Source organism: Tachyglossus aculeatus, chromosome 5 (genome assembly GCF_015852505.1).
Source record: "Tachyglossus aculeatus isolate mTacAcu1 chromosome 5, mTacAcu1.pri, whole genome shotgun sequence".
Classification (NCBI taxonomy): Eukaryota; Metazoa; Chordata; class Mammalia; order Monotremata; family Tachyglossidae; genus Tachyglossus; species Tachyglossus aculeatus.
The window spans coordinates 101,759,968-101,781,383 of record NC_052070.1 but is presented as its reverse complement, the minus strand read 5'-3'; the positions used below and the strand labels follow the sequence as shown (position 1 = coordinate 101,781,383).

The 21,416-nt window shown below is 49.7% G+C and overlaps 1 protein-coding gene across 6 annotated transcripts in view; it reads left to right on the top strand.

The window, feature by feature from the left end:
- Positions 1 to 19,768, top strand: part of ACAN (aggrecan) — a 103,017-nt gene extending 83,249 nt beyond the window's left edge. For 5 of the 6 annotated variants that reach the window (XM_038746377.1, XM_038746375.1, XM_038746376.1 and 2 more), the window contains 6 exons: positions 7,697 to 7,810; positions 11,219 to 11,377; positions 13,628 to 13,710; positions 14,147 to 14,291; positions 17,145 to 17,327; positions 18,812 to 19,768. In XM_038746377.1, the coding sequence (XP_038602305.1) occupies positions 7,697 to 7,810; positions 11,219 to 11,377; positions 13,628 to 13,710; positions 14,147 to 14,291; positions 17,145 to 17,327; positions 18,812 to 18,876 (749 nt within the window). In that variant the 3' untranslated portion in view covers positions 18,877 to 19,768. The remainder of the gene's footprint in view (positions 1 to 7,696; positions 7,811 to 11,218; positions 11,378 to 13,627; positions 13,711 to 14,146; positions 14,292 to 17,144; positions 17,328 to 18,811) is intronic. The other variant, XM_038746380.1, reaches the window with a different exon arrangement.
- Positions 19,769 to 21,416: the final 1,648 nt, after the last annotated feature.

Sequence of the window (21,416 nt, the reverse complement as noted above, 5' to 3'; positions counted from 1 at the left end):
AACCCTTGCAGGGCAGGAAAGAGGTGGAAATGAAGAGATAAATGGAGAGATCAAAGCATGAATGAATGGTAAATTTTTGGATTCCAGTCAGTGAATCAATGCTAGGGCCTCTCTAAGGAAGAGGCTGGCAGAGCAGGGTCAATCTGTCTGTCTTTCTGTTTGTCTGTGTTTCAATTCAGACACAGGAAAGAAAACCATAGTGCCTTGGGGCCAGCTATGGGGAGCCAAGTGACTTTCCCAAGCCAGCAGGAAACTCCACACAGCCAATATGCCAAACCCAGACCATTTCCTATGCCCATCAAGGTAGCTCAAGGAAGTAATAACTGTGATATCTGTTGAATGTTTACTATGTGTCAAGCACTGTTCTAAGTGCTGGGGAAGATACCAAATAAACGGGTCAGACACAGTCCCTGTTCCCCATAGGACTCTCAGTTTAAGTAGAAGAGAGTAGGATTTAATCCCCATTTTACAGGTGAGGTAATTGAGGCACAGAGAAGTGAAGTCACTTGCCCAAGGTCACAGAGAAGACACATGGTGGAACGAGGACTAGAACCCAGGTTCTCTAACTCAGGCCTTTTCCACTAGGTCATGCTACTCCTTTAAAAAGTACTGTAATTTAAAAATTACAATCTTGTAAGGCACCCTGACTAGTTAGCCATAGGCCCCATTATCCTAACTGTTTTCTAAGAGCACAGGCTCAGAATAGCTGGGGATATTCTTGGTAACTAGTAAAAACCTCTCTCACTGTGCTCTGAAGTCCAGATTGCTATTAATTGGCAGAAAAAGAAATTAATAATTGCTCATCTCTTGTATGTATACCCCAGAAAGTTCCTTGATGAATGATTAATGAGCATTTTTTGACACCTAAAGAAGCTTCCATTTAACCAATTATCTTATTCCTTTGTAATTACAAGAAAAACTGTCCTCAGATATAGACTCTCATCTCTGTTTCAGATTTCTCCCTGACATGGCTAACTAGCACCTGATGGGATGGGAATGGAAAACAGATTTGACACAGGAAGGCAGGAACAGCTGGGAATCGACCAGTTTTACATTATTTCTGGCTTGATTTCCCCTTCCTTTTTCTCCTGCTCCAGTTCCAGGCTGGGATCCAGATGCTGCTCCATGAGGGAGAGATTAAACCCCAGAGGCTAGACCCCAGAGGGCCTGATCCCCCAAGAAGGCATTTGCAAGGCCAACATGGCTCAAGGAGTCAGATATGGTATCTGGTGTGGGGGTGGGGGGTGGGGTCCAGAACTACTCTGCAGACCTTCATTTTGGACCCAAGCCTAATGCCATAAACCTAGGTCGCCCTTCTTGATTCGATTTTCTTCTTCAATATTTATGTCCCACCTGGCCTTTTCAGCCATACACTCACTCAGTCGAATTTCAGTGAAGAGGAAGAACAGTGAGTTTTGTAAATTAGTCAGTCCTCAAGGAGAATTGAGAAATCTATTCTGGGGATAGTTAGATTTGGAATGAAGACAATGGTGATGTGGATAGTGATTATAGCCCATCAATCAATCAATGGTATTTATTGAGCACTTACTGGGAGAGTACGATTTGAAGTTGCTAGATGTGTTCCTTGCCCGCAGTGAGCTTACATTCTAGAGGGGGAGACAGACATCAGTAGAAATAAATAAATATGTACATAAATTAAGCATCGGTACATAAGGATGGCTCCTCTCAGGGTCACATCTGGAGAGTTTCCAGTACTCTACCTGTCTCAGCTATAGGAGGGAGAGTCATTCCATTCCTAGCTTGGACAGTGAGCCCTTTTAGACTGTGAACCCACTGTTGGGTAGGGACTGTCTCTATATGTTACCAACTTGTACTTCCCAAGCGCTTAGTACAGTGCTCTGCACACAGTAAGTGCTCAATAAATACAATCGATTGATGATGACAGTGGCTAGCAAGTGGAAGGCCACCTGCTACAAGTCTAAACTCACCTATGCTGGGCAGCAATGGCATGGGAGAGTGTTGACGGCAGACACTCGAGTTTACTGCATGGAAGGCGGCAATGGTAAACTGCTTCCGTGTTTTTACCAAGAAAACTCGATAGATCCACTACTGGAACCATTGCAGATGGATAGTGGAGCATTCTAGGAGAGATGTGTCCGTGGTATCGCTATGGGTCGGAAACAACTTGACAGCATAAGACAAGACAAAAAATAGTGGTGATGATGGTGATAATGATGGGCATGATGGTGTGATGATGGTGAGGTTGACAATGGTGATGATGATGATGGAAGAGATGATGGTGATATTGATGGTGATGGGATGATGGTGATAACATCAGTAGTGATGAGTATGGTGCTGTTGATTCTTATGAAGGGGATGATGGTGGAAATATGTCTGTTATACTGTCCTCTCTCAAGCGCTTAGTATAAGGCTCTGCACAAAGTAAGTGCTCAGTAAGTATACCACTGACTGAGAATAATGAGGATGGACATTCAATGACAACGGTGATGATGATGGTGATGGGTGATAGTGGTAATAATGTTGGTGGTGATGCTAATGTTGCTGCTGCTGATGATGGCAGGGATGATGGTGGTAGTAATGATGATGATGGTGATCAATCAATCGATTGTATTTACTGAGAGCAAATTCAAGTGATGAAGGAGGTGGTAATGATGAAGATTTAAGCAAGCCAATATGCAGGTAAGTTCTTTTCTGACAAAGGGTTCATCCGCTCACTTCTTCCCACTGGAACAGCTGTGGGCAGCTTTCTGATTCCTATGCATTCCCAGAACAGGAAAAAAATGCTATGTTTCAGGCTCCTCCTCCTTGTGGGATCCTGGACTGAAGCAGGGACTGGCCTAATGGAGAAATCCAGATCCAGGCCTGGTTTCAGCCCTGGGACATCGTGAGCAAAAACCACATCCTCTCAGTGCCTCATCCTAAAAACGGAGAGGCCAAACCAGCCCTTTCTCTTCCTCCTCAGCCTCAGTAGCACTAACTGTGGTCTATCAGGGGCAGAGCACTCTACTGAACACTCGGGAGAATACGGTGGAGGTCAAAAACACACATCTCCACCCTTAAGAAGTTCATTGCCTAATGTGGAGGACAGACACAAAATTATTTGCAGTGAGAAGGAGAAAGAGAATGGAAAGATGGGCAAAAAAATTAAGTGCTTTAATAGTAGAGGTCATAAGCCGATTTGACCAAGCTTACTGGCTTCGTTGGGCTGACGGAAAATGAATGGCATCATATCTAAACTGCAAGCTCATTGTGGAAAGGCAACCTGTCTACCAACTCTGTTGTACTGTACTCTCCCAAGCGCTTATTACAATGCTCTGCACCTCGTAAGCCCTCAGTAAATATCACTGAAGATATCTGTTCAGCCTCCTGGAAGAAGTGTCCCTGGTGAACATCAAGCTTCATTTTCAAATGAGCTTGGCCAATGGCCCTGAATGCCTCAATTCAGGCTGGGTCAAGATGAATGTCTCAGCCACAGGGTGAAACAAGACAGGATGGCATGTCAGGAGCTGTGCTCACAGCATGGTGAATCCTCCCTTCAGAACCAAAACAACTTTCAAGACCACCTCCTTCCTTACTCCCTGATGCCAGCCTCAGCCAGGTGTGGGCCCAGGAGGGTGGGCTAGCTGAAGGAAGCCTCTTTTCTGAGTATCTCAAGAAGTTGAGGTGTTCTTTACAGCTGGTTCCAGCAGCCCTCCCAGAGCCCACCCTGACCCCCTGTCCCTGGTCAATTATTTCTCTATTGGCAGGCAGACTGAAGTCACTCTCCCTTCGACCAGACAGCCCTGCCCACATAATCTCTGGGCATTTCTCTCCCCCAGTCAGACTGATTTCCTCAGCCATTCTCTGTGAGGAAAGAAATGTCATCAGCAACAATGGGCCCTCTCTTCTCTTAGTCCCAGAGGACCAGCAGGTGAGAGAGGACTCAAGCGCTTCCTTATGCAGAAAAGGAAACTGAGCCACAAAACTCTGGTGTAGGGACTGGCTCACCATCTCACTGCAAGCCACGGGCCCAGATAAGATTCGAGCCCATAACCTGGCTGGGAACGATTGTCTCGATTACCTGCTGAAGAACCAAGCCCATGCTCTCAGTATTTCTTGACACTTGTACTGTAAACTGGGCTCTGATGGATTCAGAATTAACTACCTATTTCTCCATATCCTATGGTCAGGAATGTCACAGCAAAGGGAACCTGGGCTCTGAGAAGTAAAGATGTAATTTATCCTTTTTTCATGTTCAATAGTAGCATTTTCCTGGATGATTAGCATCAGCCAAGAATTCCAACGAAACAGCAACCCATGGTCCCTGCCCTCAAATGATTTTTTTATGTTTTTTTTAAGTCCTTACTCTGTGCCAGGCATTATACTAAACGTTGGGGTTGATACAAGATACAGTCCCTGTCCCATGTAGGGCTCAAGGTCTTAATCCCCATTTTGCAGCTGAGGTAACTGAGGCACAGAGAAGTTAAGTGACTTGCCCAAGGTCGCACAGCTGACAAGTGGCAGAGCTGGGAGTTGAACCCTCATCCTATGACTCCCAGGCCCATGCTTTTTCCATGCTTTTTTAGGCCAACCTGCTTCTCCACAGTCAAAGAGGGAGGCAGGGCCAGCACAAATGCAGTGAGATACAAAATGCAATGTCTGACACATACGGTGTCAAAAATAATGTCACAAATATGTTTACTGCACTGATAGCTATGTGTGAGTATAGCTGGAATGGATTTAGCTGACGACGAAAGGGGGTTAATCTAGGAAGGTCTCTTGGAGGAAGTGTATTTTCAGTAAAGTGCTGAAGAGGAGGAAGGACATTCCAGTAGGGGAAATGGTGCAAGTAATGGTTCAGAGGTGAGGAATGGTAAGTGGAAGACAAGAAGGAGGTTTGCTTGAACAGAGAACTGGAACTGGTAACATAAAGAGACCACTGGTTTGATGTAAACTGACACACTTGCTACACATTGACACATGCTAAACCCAAGACTCCCAATAATAACCTTATCATCACAATCATCATCATCATCAACAACAACAACAAAAAAAACCCAGAATTTTCTACTGTGTGCAGAACTCAGTACTGGCCACCTTGGGGACAGGACAAACAAAGAAGAGAAGCTGCCTGGCCTAGTGGAAAGAGCCTGGGCCTGGGAGTCAGAGGACCTGGGTTCTAATCCTGACCTTGCCACTTGTCTGCTATGTGACCTTGGGCAAGTCACTTCACCGCTCTGGGCCTCAGTGACCTCATCTGTAAAATGAGGATTCAGACTGGGAACCCTATCTGGGACAGGGATTGGATCCAATCCAATTATCTTGTCTTTACCCCAGCACTTAGTGCAGCTACTGGCACATAGTAAGCGCTTAATAAAATGACATACTCTCTGCCTTTACGGAGTTTATAGCCTAGTGGGGAAGATGAGCGGGCATCAGAGGGCGGATCTACTAGAGCTAAGGGAATGTGAGAAGAGACACATTCCCACAGACAAGTCAGAGCCCCAGATGTGGCGGGGAATTATGTGATGGCTACTTCTTGCCCTCATACCTCCCTTATACACATCTGGGGTCCCCCCATCCTGGTGTGCCCTGATCTGGAGGTGAACCTACCTCCTTCTTCTCTCCCTCCCTTCCTCACTCCCCCGAATGCTTCCCCCAGTGTGCTCAGATTTAGACCCCCGGTGCTTGTTTCGAGTCACCCAGCGTGATTCCCCTCCCGCTACAACCCTGCTTTAGCTCCTTCGTATGCTTCACCCCCACTGCCACTGCCATGCTTTTTCCCCTTCCACCTAATAGATGCTAATGGATGAAGGAAAGCTTCTGCCTACCTGTTCAGGTGAGCGAGCCCCTTCCTCCCTCCCTGCTGCCAGCCTCTCAGACCGGCGCCACCTACTGCTGTTGCTCCTGCTGCTGCTGGGACTCCTAGCACATGCTGGGAATCCTAGTGCATGCTGGGATTTTAGTCCATCCCTCCATGCATTTGTAGTTTTGCTTTTTGAAGGGGGCTGACGGGGAGGGTGGTGGTTGGACAAGGATTCAAAGCTTCATCTGGAGGAAGGCCAGACTTCTGGAACTTCAGGAGAACTGCTCTGAGGGTGGAGTGAGATGATTCAATCGATCAATCATTGGTATTCCTTGAGAGCTTACTATGTGCAGAGGACTGTACTGAACACTTAAAGGGAAGAAGGAGGAATTGATCCCAGCGGCCACTGGAGACGTCATCGTGACACCCATGAGGATTGTCTGGGGCCAAAGACAGGCCCAAAGGATCACCAGGTTTCTTGACTTGTGCTCTGCTTGTCTTCCGGCTTGGATGGAAGACAAAAGACACCAACAGGAGTGGGAGCCATTCCCAACACTGATTGGGCAGCAGGTAGATGGACATCCCTGATCCAGCCCCACAGCCTGTCAGCAAATTGGGAGAGAGCAGCCCGGGTAGACAACCTCCATGGGCCAATGATGAAGCAGCTTCCAAATCGGCTAACCCAGGGGACTGTTCACAGGCCTTGGAGCAGGGAAGCGGGGCACTTCCATAGACACTCTGCTGGTGAGAAACCGAGTCTCTGCTTCCCTACGCCCCTGTGCTGGGCTGAATCAAGGACTCTTAGAGAAAATGCCAACACCTTGGAGACTGCCTTGGGCTGAAGTTAAGGGCTGAATTTACAAGAGAGAAGAAATCTTGTTTTTCGTTTAGAGCTGCCATGAGTCGTGGAAAGGACCAGCCAGTGTGATTCATTTTCTGTCTGGTCCAATGCCACCTTCTTAACTCCCCCAGGGGCCACCAGCCTACTGGGCCTTCTGCTTCATTGCCAAAAAGTTCTCAGCCGGGCCTATTCTGAGTACAGAAGAAACAAGAGGCGGAGTTTTCTCCAGAGGAGTGGGCTAATGGCAACGTGAATGGACTGTCCAAACCAAGATCCCATGAGAAAGATGAGGAAAGCCAGGCCAAAGATCTTCTAGGTAGCCACTGATGACAAGCCAGGGTGTGGGCCGTGTTTCCCCTCTGCCCCACCCCGGGGCTCTTTTTGTCGGGAACTGCTTACTTTAGTGTGTCCACTTTCCTCTGCATATTGAGCAGGGGCAGGGGCAGGACAGTGGTGAAGCTAGAGCCTATTGGGTTCTGCCTTCTTGTTCTACTGTCCCTCCTTGAGAGGCCACCCAAGGTCCTGGATGAATCTTCCATTCCAGAAAAGGATGGTCCTGGTGCTTCCTGGAGGCAAATCTCAGAAATGCAGGGAATTCCTCAGCCAGAAAGGTCCACGACAACTCCAAGACATTATCCACTAGGGGGATGTGGCCAACCCCTTGGGATCTGGATTTGTCCATCCCGGCATCCAGCCCTTGGCTGGAAGTCACTCTGGGCTCAGCCTGAGGAACGGGGCCCACTGATGGAAATGGAGCAGCAAGGAAAAGAGCCCGGTGGAAACGTGACCTCCTCCTGGCAGGGAAACTGGACAGGACAGGACTCTGACCCTGTGAACTCCTGGGCCCAGCCCTGACGCATTGCCTGGAGACTGAAGTCAGTGCCACAATGGCAGCAACAGCAGCAGCAGCAGCAGCAGCAGCAATGGCTGCCACCACAGTCCTTAGGAATCAAAGAAACCCGAGCCCCCTCTGCTCTCCTGCACAGCAGCAAGCCTTCTTCTCCTGGACCACCGGGGCAGGCATGGAGTTCTCCGTTCGATGGATTTGCCCGCCCGGGGTCCTAACAGCCGCCCTTGATCTCTTGCAGACACGGACGAGTGCCACTCAAGTCCCTGTCTGAATGGAGCCACCTGCCTGGACGGCATCAACTGTTTCACGTGTTTATGCCTTCCCAGCTACGGAGGGGACCTGTGCGATATCGGTACGACAGCACCGGCTTCAGCTAACGTTACTAATCCCTCCCCCCCAGCTCCTGCCCCCCTTTGCCCTGTCTTGCTCTTTCCCTCACCTCTGTCCCTAGCTGCCCTAGAGCTATGGACCACCACAGGGCCTCACTCCTGGCAGACTGCCCTCCTGCTGGCAGCAGTCCACTCTGGACAAGCGTTGCTGAACACCTCACCTTCACCCCTGCTGTTGAGCTAGAACACCTTCTTCCTGGGGCCCAGCGAGCAGAGATTCAAGAGAGGAAGTGGGGTCCCCAGGACTGCCAGGCACTGGCACTCCCTGGAAATCACTAAGGTGGAGACACGTGTGCTCTGGGCTCATTGGAAAGAGACATTTCCTTGTGTGAGCCTTCAGGGACAGGGTGGGGGATGATGGGATAGGACAGCCCTGGTGGGCCCAGGCCCCCCAGGGATGCATCACTGGTGTTCCACCTCCTAGCCTCTCCTGCGGCTGTGGGAGCCCACCACTTCTTTTGGTGCCTACGGACAGAACAAACCCTCTAGGCTTGGTGACCCTGGGGGAGCTGTGCTCTCTGCTTTCAGCGACAGGATTTAGGCCAGGATGATGGCTCCTGTTCCAGGCTTCTGCTCTCCCACTCGTTGTCCTCCAGTATATCCTGATCACACAGCTCAGGGTGGAGGGGGTGAAGCAGTCAGACTCCTCATGGGGGACACCAGCTGAGCCACCTGAACCCCGTGTGTCAGGGGCTGCCTGGAGCCAGCTTGTCCTTAGCTGTAGACTGGCAGGATCCCTTCTCCCGACCATGGATGAGGTGGCTGGGAGAAGGAGTGATGCCCCTAGGAGAACCAGAAGGACTGGGACCCTCTCCTCCCTTCCCCTCTCATCGAGTTCTACCCCAGCTGCCTGGACCGAGTCCCATAGACAGGCCCCGTTATGTGTCTCAGGGCCCAGTGCATGACCACTGTTCCCTAGACCAGACCCCCTGGTGTGAGGAGCCAGTGGGGTGAGGAAGTCCTGCAGGAATCAGGCTCAGACCTCTCCAGGCCCTATTCCTTGGAACCTGATGTTGTGGCTCTCGTCTGGGAAGAGGAGTAGCATCGAGAAACTTCTCCCGGGGAGGCAGGGGCATCTCAGAAGCAGGAAGGATGGGAAAGGAAAACCTACAGAGAGAGGAAACCAGTGGGAGGGAGCGAGGTGTCAGTGGGAGGCAGACAGGACGACACCAGGGGAAGGAAGGGAGGTGGACACCAAAGGGAGGGAAGAAGAAAGAAAGGGAGAAAGGAGGGAGGAAGAGGAATGCCAGTGGGAGGGAGAGGGGCACTGGTGACAGGAAAATGGACACGAGTGGGTGAGCAGGAGGGGGCACTGGGTGAAAGATGGACACCAGTGAGTCAGAGAGGAGGGCACTAGTGAGAGAGATGGGGAACTCGTAGGAGGAAAGGGGGCAATTGCGGGAGGGAGCTGGACACTAGTGGGTGGGAGATAAGGGGCACTGGTGGGAGGTGGACATCACTGGGAGAGAGGGAGGAAGGCTCTGGTGGGAGGTGGACGCCAGTGGGAGGGTGGGAGAAGAGCTCTGATAGGAGGGAGATGGATCGGCAGGGTAGCGGGGTGAGAGGGAGGAGGGCACCGGCAGGAGAGACAAGCATCTCCTGCCTTGGCGTTAGGCTCTCAGGGGGCTCCGCACCTCATAATGGAGACAATTCAGCGGGCTTCTCAGCCCGGGCATGAAGGTCAGGCTGAATCAAGGGGCACCATGCCCTGGCTGTGGGTTGTCCACTGGACACTTCGCCAGGCATTGCCTTGGCTGTGCTGCTGGGTCTCCTCTTCCCAGCCTCACAAGGGGCAGTCTGAAGGGGTCACCCTCTCCTGACTTCTGTTCCCCAACACCTCCAGGCCACACCCCAGCCCTTTCTCTGGCCCTTTCTCTGGCCTTCTCTCTGGTTTCCATCCGGCCTTCCCTCCAATCCTCCCTATGACCCTCTCTCCTGCCCTCCCTCCAGCCTTCCCTCAGACCCTCCTTTTAGTCTTCCCTCAAGCCTTCCCTCCAACCCTCCTAACAACTTTCCCTCCGGCCTCCCACTGACCCTCCCACTGGCCCTCTATCTAGCTCCACCAGACCAGTTAGCAAGCTTCTCTTGGCAGGGTTGGGACCTGCTTGGGGACCACGGAGGTGAGCTACTGATCCTGCTTCTCCCCATTCACCTCCCCTCATTCCTTCAATCGCATTTATTGAGCATTTACTGTGTGCAGAGCAATGTACTAAGTGCTTTCAGGGCCTCTTCTTGTCTCTGGGCAACAGGCACCCCTGGCCTTGATGGCTGCTGGGGGATCAGGAGGATCAACTTTTCTCCTTCATTCCCAGCTACCCCTGGGCCTTCTTCGCTCTGAGGTGTAGATCTCTGCCTCACACATCCTAGTGTCCTCCCTTTCTGCTTTCCATGCTGCCTCTGTGTCCCCCTGGGATCTCCTAATCTCCAGCTTCCATTCTAAGTTGCCCCTGGATCTCCCAGAATAAGACCACAGCCTTCCCCAACTCTCTGGGATAAATTGGAGAGGATTCCCTCCCAACAGGGAGACTTGCTTTCTCCTCCCATTACTCTCTTCAGCGCCCGCTGGGGAGGCCAGGTCTACTTGGAGAATCCCAGAGCAGAATGAGATGGCTGAGAGGGACATACCACCCCCAGGCCTTTCTGATCTGCTGGTCTACCCGAACGGAGCAGGGTGGTGGTGGTGGGAGGGTGTAAGGGGGAGAAGATGACTCTTTAAAGCACCATTCCCAGATTTCCAGGGGAAGGTCCCTCCTTCCCCATAGGCCTAGCAAGTCTAAGGCTTGAGGCCAGGACAGTTAGGACACCATTAAAGGATGAACCAATGCACCTCTTGCCGCCTCCATTGCAGGAATGTTGGAGGGGCTGAGAGGGCTGAAGCCGGCTTCCTGAAACCCAGTCTCTTGAGGTGCTAAGCCCTATTCCTAGAGCTCTGTTCTCAGTTGAAAGGCTCCAGAATGATCATGGCCATGCTGATCCCCTTTCTTCCTTCCTGCCCCTTCCCTGACCACTGGGTGCCCAGACCCTGAGACTTCAACCACCCCAACCTCTGACCTCCCAATGCCCATTCTCCTCAGGGGAGCTCAGCACTCTGGGCTTCAGCTGAGGGGAGGGAGAGGTTCGGGGACAGAGAGGGGTCCAGTAACACTTCAGTGAACGAGGATGACCAGCCCACCATTGTGGTCAGAGCAGGGAAAGGCCTGGCTGTAGCTGCCAGAAGCCTGGGAGTCGTACCCAATCTCTTGTCTCCCCCTAGGCCTGGGGCCCAGGGAGAGGAGAAACACTGACCAGGGCGGCCCCTTGGTTTAAGCCCGGAAGTCTTCTGAACCTCCCTGCATGGCCACCACCGCTCACACGCCCACCTTCTGTTTCAGACCAGGTCACCTGCGAAGAAGGCTGGACCAAGTTCCAGGGACACTGCTACCGTCACTTTGCCGACCGAGAGACCTGGGTGGATGCGGAGAGCCGGTGCCGGGAACACCAGTCCCACCTGAGCAGTATCGTTACCCCTGAGGAGCAGGAGTTCGTCAACAGTGAGTGACAGGGGTTGGGGGGACCAAGGGGAACCTATGTGGGGGCTAGATTTTTTTTATTATGGTATTTGTTAAGCGCTTACTCTGTACCAGGCACTGTTCTAAGCGCTCGGGGAGATTAATCAGGTTAATCAGGTAGGAAACAGTCCCTGCCCTGCTCGGGACTCACAGTCTAGTCTCTCTGTATAGCTACTCTCCATCTTGGAAGAAGCTGCCACTGGTAGCAAAATTCATTCCAATCAGGATCCACAGCCCCTGCCACACTGAACACACAACAGGATCTATTAGGAACAGGGACCAGAGACTGGAGAATTTCTTCTGGGGGCAAAGCACCATGGCCTAGTGGAAAGAACACAGGCCTGGGTGACAGAAGACCTTTGTCCTAATCCCAGCTCTGCCACTTGCCTGCTATGGGCACTTGGGCAAGTCACTTAAATTCTCTGTGCCTCAGTTCTCTCATCTGTAAAGTGAGGGTTCAAAACCTGATCTCCCTCTCCTTTAGAGCAGGAGCCCCACATGGGACAGGCACTGTCCAGCCTATCTTGCATCTACCCCAACACTTAGTACAGTCCTTCACCCATAGTAAGCAGTTAGCAAATATCACAGTAAATTAATTGGGGGCAGGTGGCTTCTTGGCACACCTCTGCACAGCCCAGAATCCTTGGGATTCTGTCCCCTAAACAATCAATTAATAATATATATCTGGCACCTGCAGATTGCAGAGCACTATGCTAAGCACTTGGGGAGACTACAATAGAGTAAGTAGACACAATCCCTGCCCTCGAGATGCTCACAAAATAGCAGACAAAACAGACATTACAGTGATTTACAGGAAAGAGAAAGAAGGAAATGGATATGGTAAAGTTATAAGGTGGGTAACATATGGACAGAATGGGAGGCAGCGTGGCCTACTGGAAAGAGCACGGGCCTGGGAGTCAGAGGACCTGGGTTCTAATCCCGGCTCTGCCAATTGTTTGCTGTGTGACCTTGGACAAGTCACTTACCTTATCGGTGCCTTAGTTTCATCATCTGTAAAATGGGGATTAAGTCTTACTCTCTTCTACTGTGAGCTCAATGTGGGATAGAGATTATGTCCAATCTGAATATCTTGTATCTACCCAATGCTTAGTACAGTATAAGGCACATAATAAATGCTTAACAAATACCACAATTATTATTATTAATTATTATATAGACAGCAGTGGTCCCAATGGCTGGGCATACCCAAGTGCATGATTGCCTCAGAAATGCTGAGGGGGGAGCACAGAAGAAAAGAAAAGAATCAGGAAGGCCTTCTGGAGAAGGCGTGATCTCAGAAGAACTTTGACGATGGGGAGAACCATAGTCAGACAGATTTGAAGTGGGAGAGATGAGAATGAGGCACAGTGAGGAAGTTAGCTTGAGAGGGGTGAAGAGTGAGAACTGGGGTATCAAGGGAGGAAGTAGGAGGGAGAGAGCTACTGAGTGCTTTCAAGATAGGTGTTTCTGCTTCATGTGGAGAGGAACTTATATCCAACCTAACACCTAGTAAGCGCTTAACAAATGTCAGTTATTGTTAACTGGTTAACTGCTGATGGTTTTTGAGAAATGGGGAGTCCCCAGCTCATGAAACTATCCCAGTACCTACAGTGTGGCCCTTTGAAAAGAGCCTGGTCTGGGCATCAGGAGAGTCCCATAATTCATTTATTTGTATTAATGTCTGTATATCTGAAATGTATTTATTTATTTATATTAGTGTCTATTTCCCCCTGTAGACTGTAACTCACTGTGGGCAAGGAACATGTCTACCAACTTTGTTGTATTGTAAACCCCCTTGTGCTTAGTATAATGCTCCGCACATAGTAAGTGCTCCATAAATACTACTGATCAATTGAGAATTAGGTTCCAGGCCCCGCTCTCTCATTTGCCTGCTGCAAAAACTCAAGCCACACCCTTAACATCTCTGCACTTGAGTTCCCTCATCTGCAAGGTGGGGCTACTAGAGGATGCCTTTCTCTCCCTCCCAAAGATGTCAAGATGTGATAATTGCTGTGAGAACCCTTTGGAGTAATCAAAGCACTCTATAAAATGTGAAGTGTCACTATTATTGTGTGTCACTCCCTTGTGCCATTGTAGCCAGGTGGCATTCGGGTAAAATGAGTGGCCTCCAGTGGCTCCACCATGCCCAACAGAGAATCCACTGGACCTATTTACGGGGAACACCCCCGAGGACTAAGCCCACTTCTCAAATCTCTCTCTTTCCTCCTTCAGGCAATGCTCAGGACTACCAGTGGATTGGTCTCAATGACAGGACCATTGAACACGATTTCCGCTGGTCAGATGGGAACACCCTGGTGAGCACTGTCACAGGGCCAAGGGTGGGGGTGGGTATTTTGCCTGGATCCAGTGGGTCATCCTAGTAGGAGCTCAACTTCAAGCCTCAGTTTACCCCATCTCCTGAATGGAGGGGAAATTGAGGGGGTGGCAGGTGTTTTGAGAACCTCCCAAGAAGGAACACTGGTTTCATATCCTGCATCCCAAGACAGTGCCTGGTGGGTTCCCAGCAGTCTTTGCCCTCTGCCAAGTCCAGGTTGCCACAGAAGGGCAAGAGGTGGGGAAAGAGAAGGGGAAGGAGCAAGAGTTGGGGGAAAACAGAGCGGGGGTCAGACAGGATGAGCTGTATATGGGGCTGGATTCGAGGGGGAAAGGAGGGAAAGGAAATCAGAATCCTCGTCTCCTCATTCTGCCCCCTCCTCTCCTTCTCCCTGATGCCTCTACTGCTGACCTCAGCAATTTGAGAACTGGAGACCCAACCAGCCCGACAACTTCTTTGCCACGGGGGAGGACTGCGTGGTTATGATCTGGCACGAGAAGGGAGAGTGGAATGATGTCCCCTGCAACTACCACCTGCCTTTCACGTGTAAAAAGGGCACAGGTGAGCCAGGTCTTCCCTCAGCAGCCCCAGCATTGGGGCGTGACTGTGGACTCGTCCAAGGGTCTGTATAATGTACTTCTGCATTGTGTGTGCATGTGTGGATGTGCTTGGGTGTGTGACTGTGTGTGCAGAGATGTCTCTGTATGTTGTTTAGGGGTGTCTCTGTATGTTGTTTAGTGGTAATAAATAGTAGTAGTAGTTGCTAGAAGTAGTAGTCATCATTTTTAGAAATAGAACTTATGCTCACCGTAGATAGGGAATGTGTCTACCAACTCTCTAATATTGGCATATCTGTTATATCCTAAGTGCTTAGTACAGTGCTCTGCACATGGTAAGTTCTCAATAGATAAATTGATTGATTGACAGAGTGAACTAACACAAATATAAATTAGTAGTAGTAGTTAGTAGTATAAGTAGTTGGCAGAGTCCACAGGCATCCCACTTGGACAGAAGTGTCAGGAGAGGGAATACAATTGGGATTCTTCTCCATAGTTGGGATGGTCTATCTCCCCTCTACTGGTTCCGAGGTAAAAAAAAATCCCACCCACCCGGGGGTCCCCTCACTACTGCCCAGCCTCTGGGGACGGAGCAGGCAACAGCAGCCTCTTCCCTGAGCCCTGCCACTCTGGGAAGTGAGGCTCCCTCCAAGGGCCAATTAGAGCTCATGCCTCCTAAACAAACACCTGCCCTTCTGCCCAACTCCAGAGCCTGCAAGTCCCCACCCTGCCAGTCCCCTCTGGTTCCTTTCTTTCCTTTTTAAGCCAGGTGCCTGGTCTTCCCTGGCAGGACCTGGTCCTCACCCAGCTCCGCCACTTATCTGCTGTGTGACCTTGGGCAAGTCACTTAACATCTCTGAGCCTCAGTTCCCTCATCTGGAAAAATCATTCATTTATTCAGTCATATTTATTGAGCACTTACTGTGTGCAAAGCACTGTACTAAGCGCTTGGGAAGTACAAGTCAGCAACATATAGAGATGGTTCCTACCCAACAACGGGCTCACAGTCTAGAAGGGGGAGACAGACAACAAAGCAAAACATGTAGACAGGTGTCAAAAAAGTCAGAACAAATAGAATTAAAGCTATATAATAATAATAATGGCATTTATTAAGCGCTTACTATGTGCAAGGCACTGTTCTAAGCGCTGGAGAGGTTACAAGGTGATCAGGTTGTCCCCCGTGGGGCTCACAGTCAATCCTCATTTTCCAGATGAGGTAAATGAGGCACAGAGAAGTCAAGTGACTTGCCCAAGGTCACACAGCTGACAATTAGTGGAGCCGGGATTTGAACCCATGACCTCTGACTCCAAAGCCCGGGCTCATTCCATTGAGCCACGCCACTTCTCTAGTGCCAATGCCCATGCTATATGCACATCATTGACAAAATAAACAGAATAGTAACTATGTACAGGGAAGATAAATAGAGTAACAAATCTGTACAAATATATACAAGTGCTGTGGAGAAGGGAAGGAGGTAGGGCTGGGGGGTTGGGGAGGAGGAGAGGAAAAAGGGGGCTCAGTCTAGGAAGGCCTCCTGGAGGAGGTGAGCTCTCAGTAGGGCTTTGAAGGGAGGAAGAGAGCTAGCTTGGCTGATGTGTGGAGGGAGGGCATTCCAGGCCAGGGGAAGGACGTGGGCCGGGGGTCGATGATGTGACAGGCGAGAATGAGGTACAGTGAGGAGGTTAGTGGCAGAGGAGTGGAGAGTGTGGGCTGGGCTGTAAAAGGAAAGAAGGGAAGTGGGGTAGGAGGGGGCGAGGTGATGGAGAGCCTTGAAGCCGAGAGTGAGGAGTTTTTGCTTGATTCATAGGTTGACGGGCAGCCACTGGAGATTTTTGAGGAGGGGAGTAACATGTCCAGAGCATTTCTGTACAAAGATAATATGGGCAGCAATGTGAAGAATAGACTGAGGTGGGGAGAGACAGGAGGATGGGAGATCAGAGAGGAGGCTGATGCAGGAATCCAGTTGGGATAGGATGAGAGATTGAACCAGCAGGGTAGCGGTTTGGATGGAGAGGAAAGGGCGGATCTTTCCTGTGAGCCCTGTATGGGACAAGGACTGTGTCCAACCCAATTACCTTGTATCTACCCCAGCACTTAATACAGTGCCTGGCACATAGTAATCACTTTACAAATACCATTATTATAATTATTATTATTATTATTGCACTGCTGGCCCCAATCCAGCCTGTTGTGGGGTAATAGAGCCCATTTCTTCTGGCTCTGGGTGCACAGGGGCTGCTCCTGAGGGCTGATACCATGGTGTCAATTGGCTGGTGCCCTGCAGTCCTAACCGCCTCATCCTCACATAGAGAAGCAGCATGGCCTATTGGAAAGAGCTCGGCCCTGAAAATCAGGAGACCTGGGTCCTAATACTGTCTCTGCCACTTGCCTGCTGTGCAACTTTGGGCAAGTCACTTCATTTATCTGGGCCTCAGTTTCTTCATCTGCAAAATGGGGCTGAAATACCCATTCTCCCTCCCCCTTATACTGTGAGCCCCAGGTGGGACAGGGACTGTATTCTATCTGATTACATTGCATCTATACCAGTGGTTAGGGCACTGTTTGGCTCCTAGTAAGCACCGAACAAATGCCATCATTATATTTCGATTATCCAGAATGACCTCTCTCTAAATTCCGAGCCTTACAATTGTTATATTGTACTCTCCCAGGTGCTTAGTACAGTGCTCTGCCCACACTAAGCACCCAATAAATATGATTGATTGATTGATGAATACAGCTTCTGTTCCTCCTTCACCCCAACCCAGCAGGTGCATTTTGGTTCCCCAGAGGTTCTCCATGACAGTCATGGGCTGCTGGTTCCTCCTCCTTCACAGTTTTTGCCTCCTTCTCCCACAGTGGCCTGCAGGGATCCCCCTTCGGTCCTGAATGCCCGGACTCTGGGGCCAAAGAAAGAGCGGTATGAGATCAATTCGCTCGTGCGATACCAGTGCGATGAGGGCTTCCTCCAGCGCCATGTGCCCACAATCCGGTGCCAGCCCAGCGGGCAGTGGGAAGAGCCCCGGATAGCCTGCCTTGACGGTAAGTCAGCTCTCCTCTCCTTCTTCATTTCTCCTCTTCCCCAACTCCTGGTGCTCCACTTGGAGGAGAGCTGAGCTCTGAAAAAAGGGCTTATCTTATCTCTCTCCCTTCCCCTCTCCCTCTGAGGATCTGGAAACCCCCAGATCCTACTGGATGGGAGAGCTTTTCATGGGACTCCCTGAGGGAGGGAAACTGGAACATAATTTTTTAACATAATTTTTTAAGCCTCTTAAAGGATTTTATTTAGCAAAACAAAGGAATAGGAGCAACCCGGAAATGAGGAAGAGGAGTAGGATAATCACTAAGCATTTGCAAATAGTGGCGGGAAGCCCCCACTCCAGGCTGGAAACAGTGCATTGTGGGAAAAATGGTCAGATAAAGAAGCAGGGGACTGGTTTCCTAGGCAACAACTTGGCCCATCCCCACTCCATCAATCAGCTCCCAAGAGTTTGCCTCAGACTTTTGTTCCCCCCAGAAATATCATCCCCAGACTAGGGGAAAGGGAGGGAGTCCTCCTCCTCTCTTCCCCAACCACCATTTGTGGGTTCTTTTGGCCTCCATTTTGAAGGCTGATAAAAACAGAGGGGATATATTAGCCTGAGAAACAACATGGCCTAATGGAAAGAGCACAGGACTGGGCATTAAGAGTCCTGGATCTATCTCCGGCTCTGCCACCTGCCATCTGTGTCACTTAACTTCTCTATGACTAATTTTCCTCATCTCCAAAATGTGGATAAAATATCCTTTCTCCTACATTCTTCGGCTGGGAGTCCCATGTGGGAAAAAGACTGCCTAATCTGCTTATTAACTATCTACCTCAGTGCTTAACACAGAGCCCAGCACATAGTAAGCACTTAACCTGTGCTACAGTTATTATTACTATTAGGATGAGGCAGGGGTTCTGAGGTGACATGAGCCCCCTTCACCACCTCCCCAGCCTGCCTCCAGAATTAAGGTCAGAGACCAGGTCTGCCTCCTCTTTCCCCACAGGACTCGGCCTCAGGGAGAGATCTGTGTCCAAACAGAGCTGGATTGGGATTAAGTTTGGGAAGTGAGTTTGAGAAGTGAGTGTGGGAAGTAGGAAGCAGCATAGCCTGGTGGATAGAGAACAGGCCTGAGACTCAGAAAGGCCTGGGTTCTAATCCCTGGCTCTTTCACTTGTCTGCTGTGTGACCTTTGGCAAGTCACAGTTTCTCTGAGCCTCAATTCCCCCATCTGTAAAATGGGGATTAAGCACCATGTGGGACATGGACTGTGTCCAACTTAATTAGTTTCACCTACCCCACTGCGTAGCACAAAGTAAGCTCTTAACACATATCATAAAAAAGTGGCAGGAGACCAAGGGGAAAAAGCTTCCAAGAGGGTGTTTTCTCCACAAGGAAGCTGGACATTGAGGTGGGGAATTGAAGGAGCCCAGTCTCTGGCTCCTTTTCCCTCCTCAGGGGCTCACCAGGTGCCATTTTCTCTCCTTATACCCCTCACAGCTGCGACCTACAAGCGCAGACTACAAAAGCGGAGCCCACAGCCCCGCCACAGCTCTGCCCATTAGGCGAGAACTCCCAGATGCCCTCCACAGGACAGAATGAGCCCAGAGACCTTTTTGGGAACCGACGACGTATTTCACAGAGCCAATGTCTTCTTCTTCTTCTTCTTCTTCTTGCTTTTTGTCATATAAGGAATTATATTAAAGAGGAAAAAATAACCCCCCGACCTTGTGTATCTACCAAAAAAAATACCCTACATAAATAAGATTTTATTTTTCCAAAACACTAAAGAAAAGCCAATTAGCTTCCAGCCACTTGGTATGACCTACCGTCTGAGACTGGGGACTTTCATTCAATTTCTTGTTGTGCCTTTTGGGGGAGGTCGGGCAGGGGGCCAGGGAGGAGAGGCAAAGGGGTGGGGTTAAGTTAAATAAAGAAGATTATTTTTTGTTTCCTGATTTTACCCAAGAGCAATGTAATTATTTGTTATTTAATCTCCGGTATGAGTGGGAGGAGAGACAGGGGAGGAGGTGGCACTGGAGAACTGGTTGTGATCTGGTTGTGAACTGGAGATGAATGTACTGGAAGTGAAGGAGGGGATGGGGGAGGGGGTCTGTGAGTGAGGGAAATGGGGTGCAGGGGGAGGGGCCGGGGATGGGGGTAGGAGGTGCATGGGGAGCGAGAGGGAAGGAGAGAGTTGGAAGGGAAACACAAAGGATGGTCCTCAGGGCTTTTTCCTCTGGTTTCCCCCTCTGGCCATGTCTCTGGTTTCCTCTCGCTGCCGTCTTGCCATCTTGGCCGCTGGCACAGCAAGGCGGGGGGCCCTTGCCCCAGGGACGGGGCACCACGCCCGGGACCGTGCAGGACACCAGAGTTCCGTGCACCTATTTATATTTTTGAAAACTGATGATGATGATGATAATAATAATAATATTAATAAAATAATTGGAAGAGTAATAGTGTTTCTGTTTTTCTTTAAGGGAAAGAACCCCCTTCCCCTCCCCGACAGGGGTCAGGGTAGCTGACGAGAGAGGTGGGAAAAGGGGCTGAAAAGCAAGAATCTCCAGAGGCTTCCAGAGAGTGTCTTGCCACTTCTTCAATCAATAATGATAATAATAATAATAATAATAATGGCATTTGTTAAGCACTTACTATGTGCAAAGCACTGTTCTAAGCACTGGGGGTGGGTACAAGGTGATCAAGTTGTCCCACGTGGGGCTCACAGTTTTAATCCCCATTTTACAGATGAGGGAACTGAGGCTCAGAGAAGTTAAGTGACTTGCCTAAGGTCACACAGCAGACATGTGGCAGAGCTGGGATTTGAACCCATGACCTCAGACTCCAAAACCCGGGCTCTTTCCACTGAGCCATGCTGCTTCTCGTAATAATGGCATTTATTAAGCGCTTACTATGTGCTTACTGTTCTAAGCACTGGGGAGGTTACAAGGTGATCAGGTTGTCCCACGGGGGCTCACAGTCTTCATCCCCATTTTACAAATGAGGTAACTAAGGCACAGAGAAGTTAAGTGACTTGCCCAAAGTCACACAGCTGACAACTGGTGGAGCTGGGATTTGAACCCCTGACCTCTGACTCCAAAGCCCGTGCTCTTTCCACTGAGCCACGCTGCTTCCTATAATAATGATGGCATTTATTAAGCACTTACTATGTGCAAAGCACTGTTCTAAGCGCTGGGGAGGTTCAATGGTATTCATTGAATGCTCAGCAAACAAATGTGAGCAGAGCACTGTAGTAAATCTTGGGAGAAGACAATACAACACAGCTGGTAGACATTTTCCCTGCCCACAGTGAACTTACAGTCGCCCCACAATCCTCCCCCGGGTCTAAGAAGAAGCCTAGTTGAAGCAATCTAGCAATCAACCAATAAATGGTACTTATTGAGAGTCTACTGTGTGCAGAGCACAGTACTAAGAGCTTGGAAGAATACAATATAACAGTGTTGATAGATGTGATCCCTGCCATCCAGGAGCTTACAATCTAGTGGAGATTGGGCCCTCGGGTGCCTAGAGGTGTATTTGTAATGTGGGTGTGTCTCTGTGTTTCAGGGGGCTGATGTATATATGTATATATAATTCTATTATTTATATTGATGCCTGTTTACTTGTTTTGTTGTCTGACTCCCCCCTCTAGGCTGTAAGCCCACTGTGGGCTGGGATTGTCTCTATTGCTGCATTGTACTTTCCAAATGCTTAGTACAGTGCTCTGCACACCGTAAGCATTCAATAGCTACGTTTGAATGAATGAATGAACAAGAGGAAGAGCAGGAAGTTCTCTCTAAGCCTGGGTAGGGAGAGAATCCAGGTTGGAGTTGAGGCCTCTGGTGGGCCCCTCCCAGCTTCTCCCTCATTCCACGCCTTCCCTAGTCCTAGACTTAACCTCACATCCTGGTTCTGGGGCCTTAGGAACAGTAGGACAAGGAGGTTCATTCGTTGGTTCATTCGTGTGTTCATTCATTCATTCATTTACTCATTCATACAACCATCTGGCCATCCCTAGTCATTCATCCATCCATTTATCCATTCCTATAGTTCCATTCATCCATTCATATTGATAATAATGATAATGGTAGTTGTTAAGCACTTACTA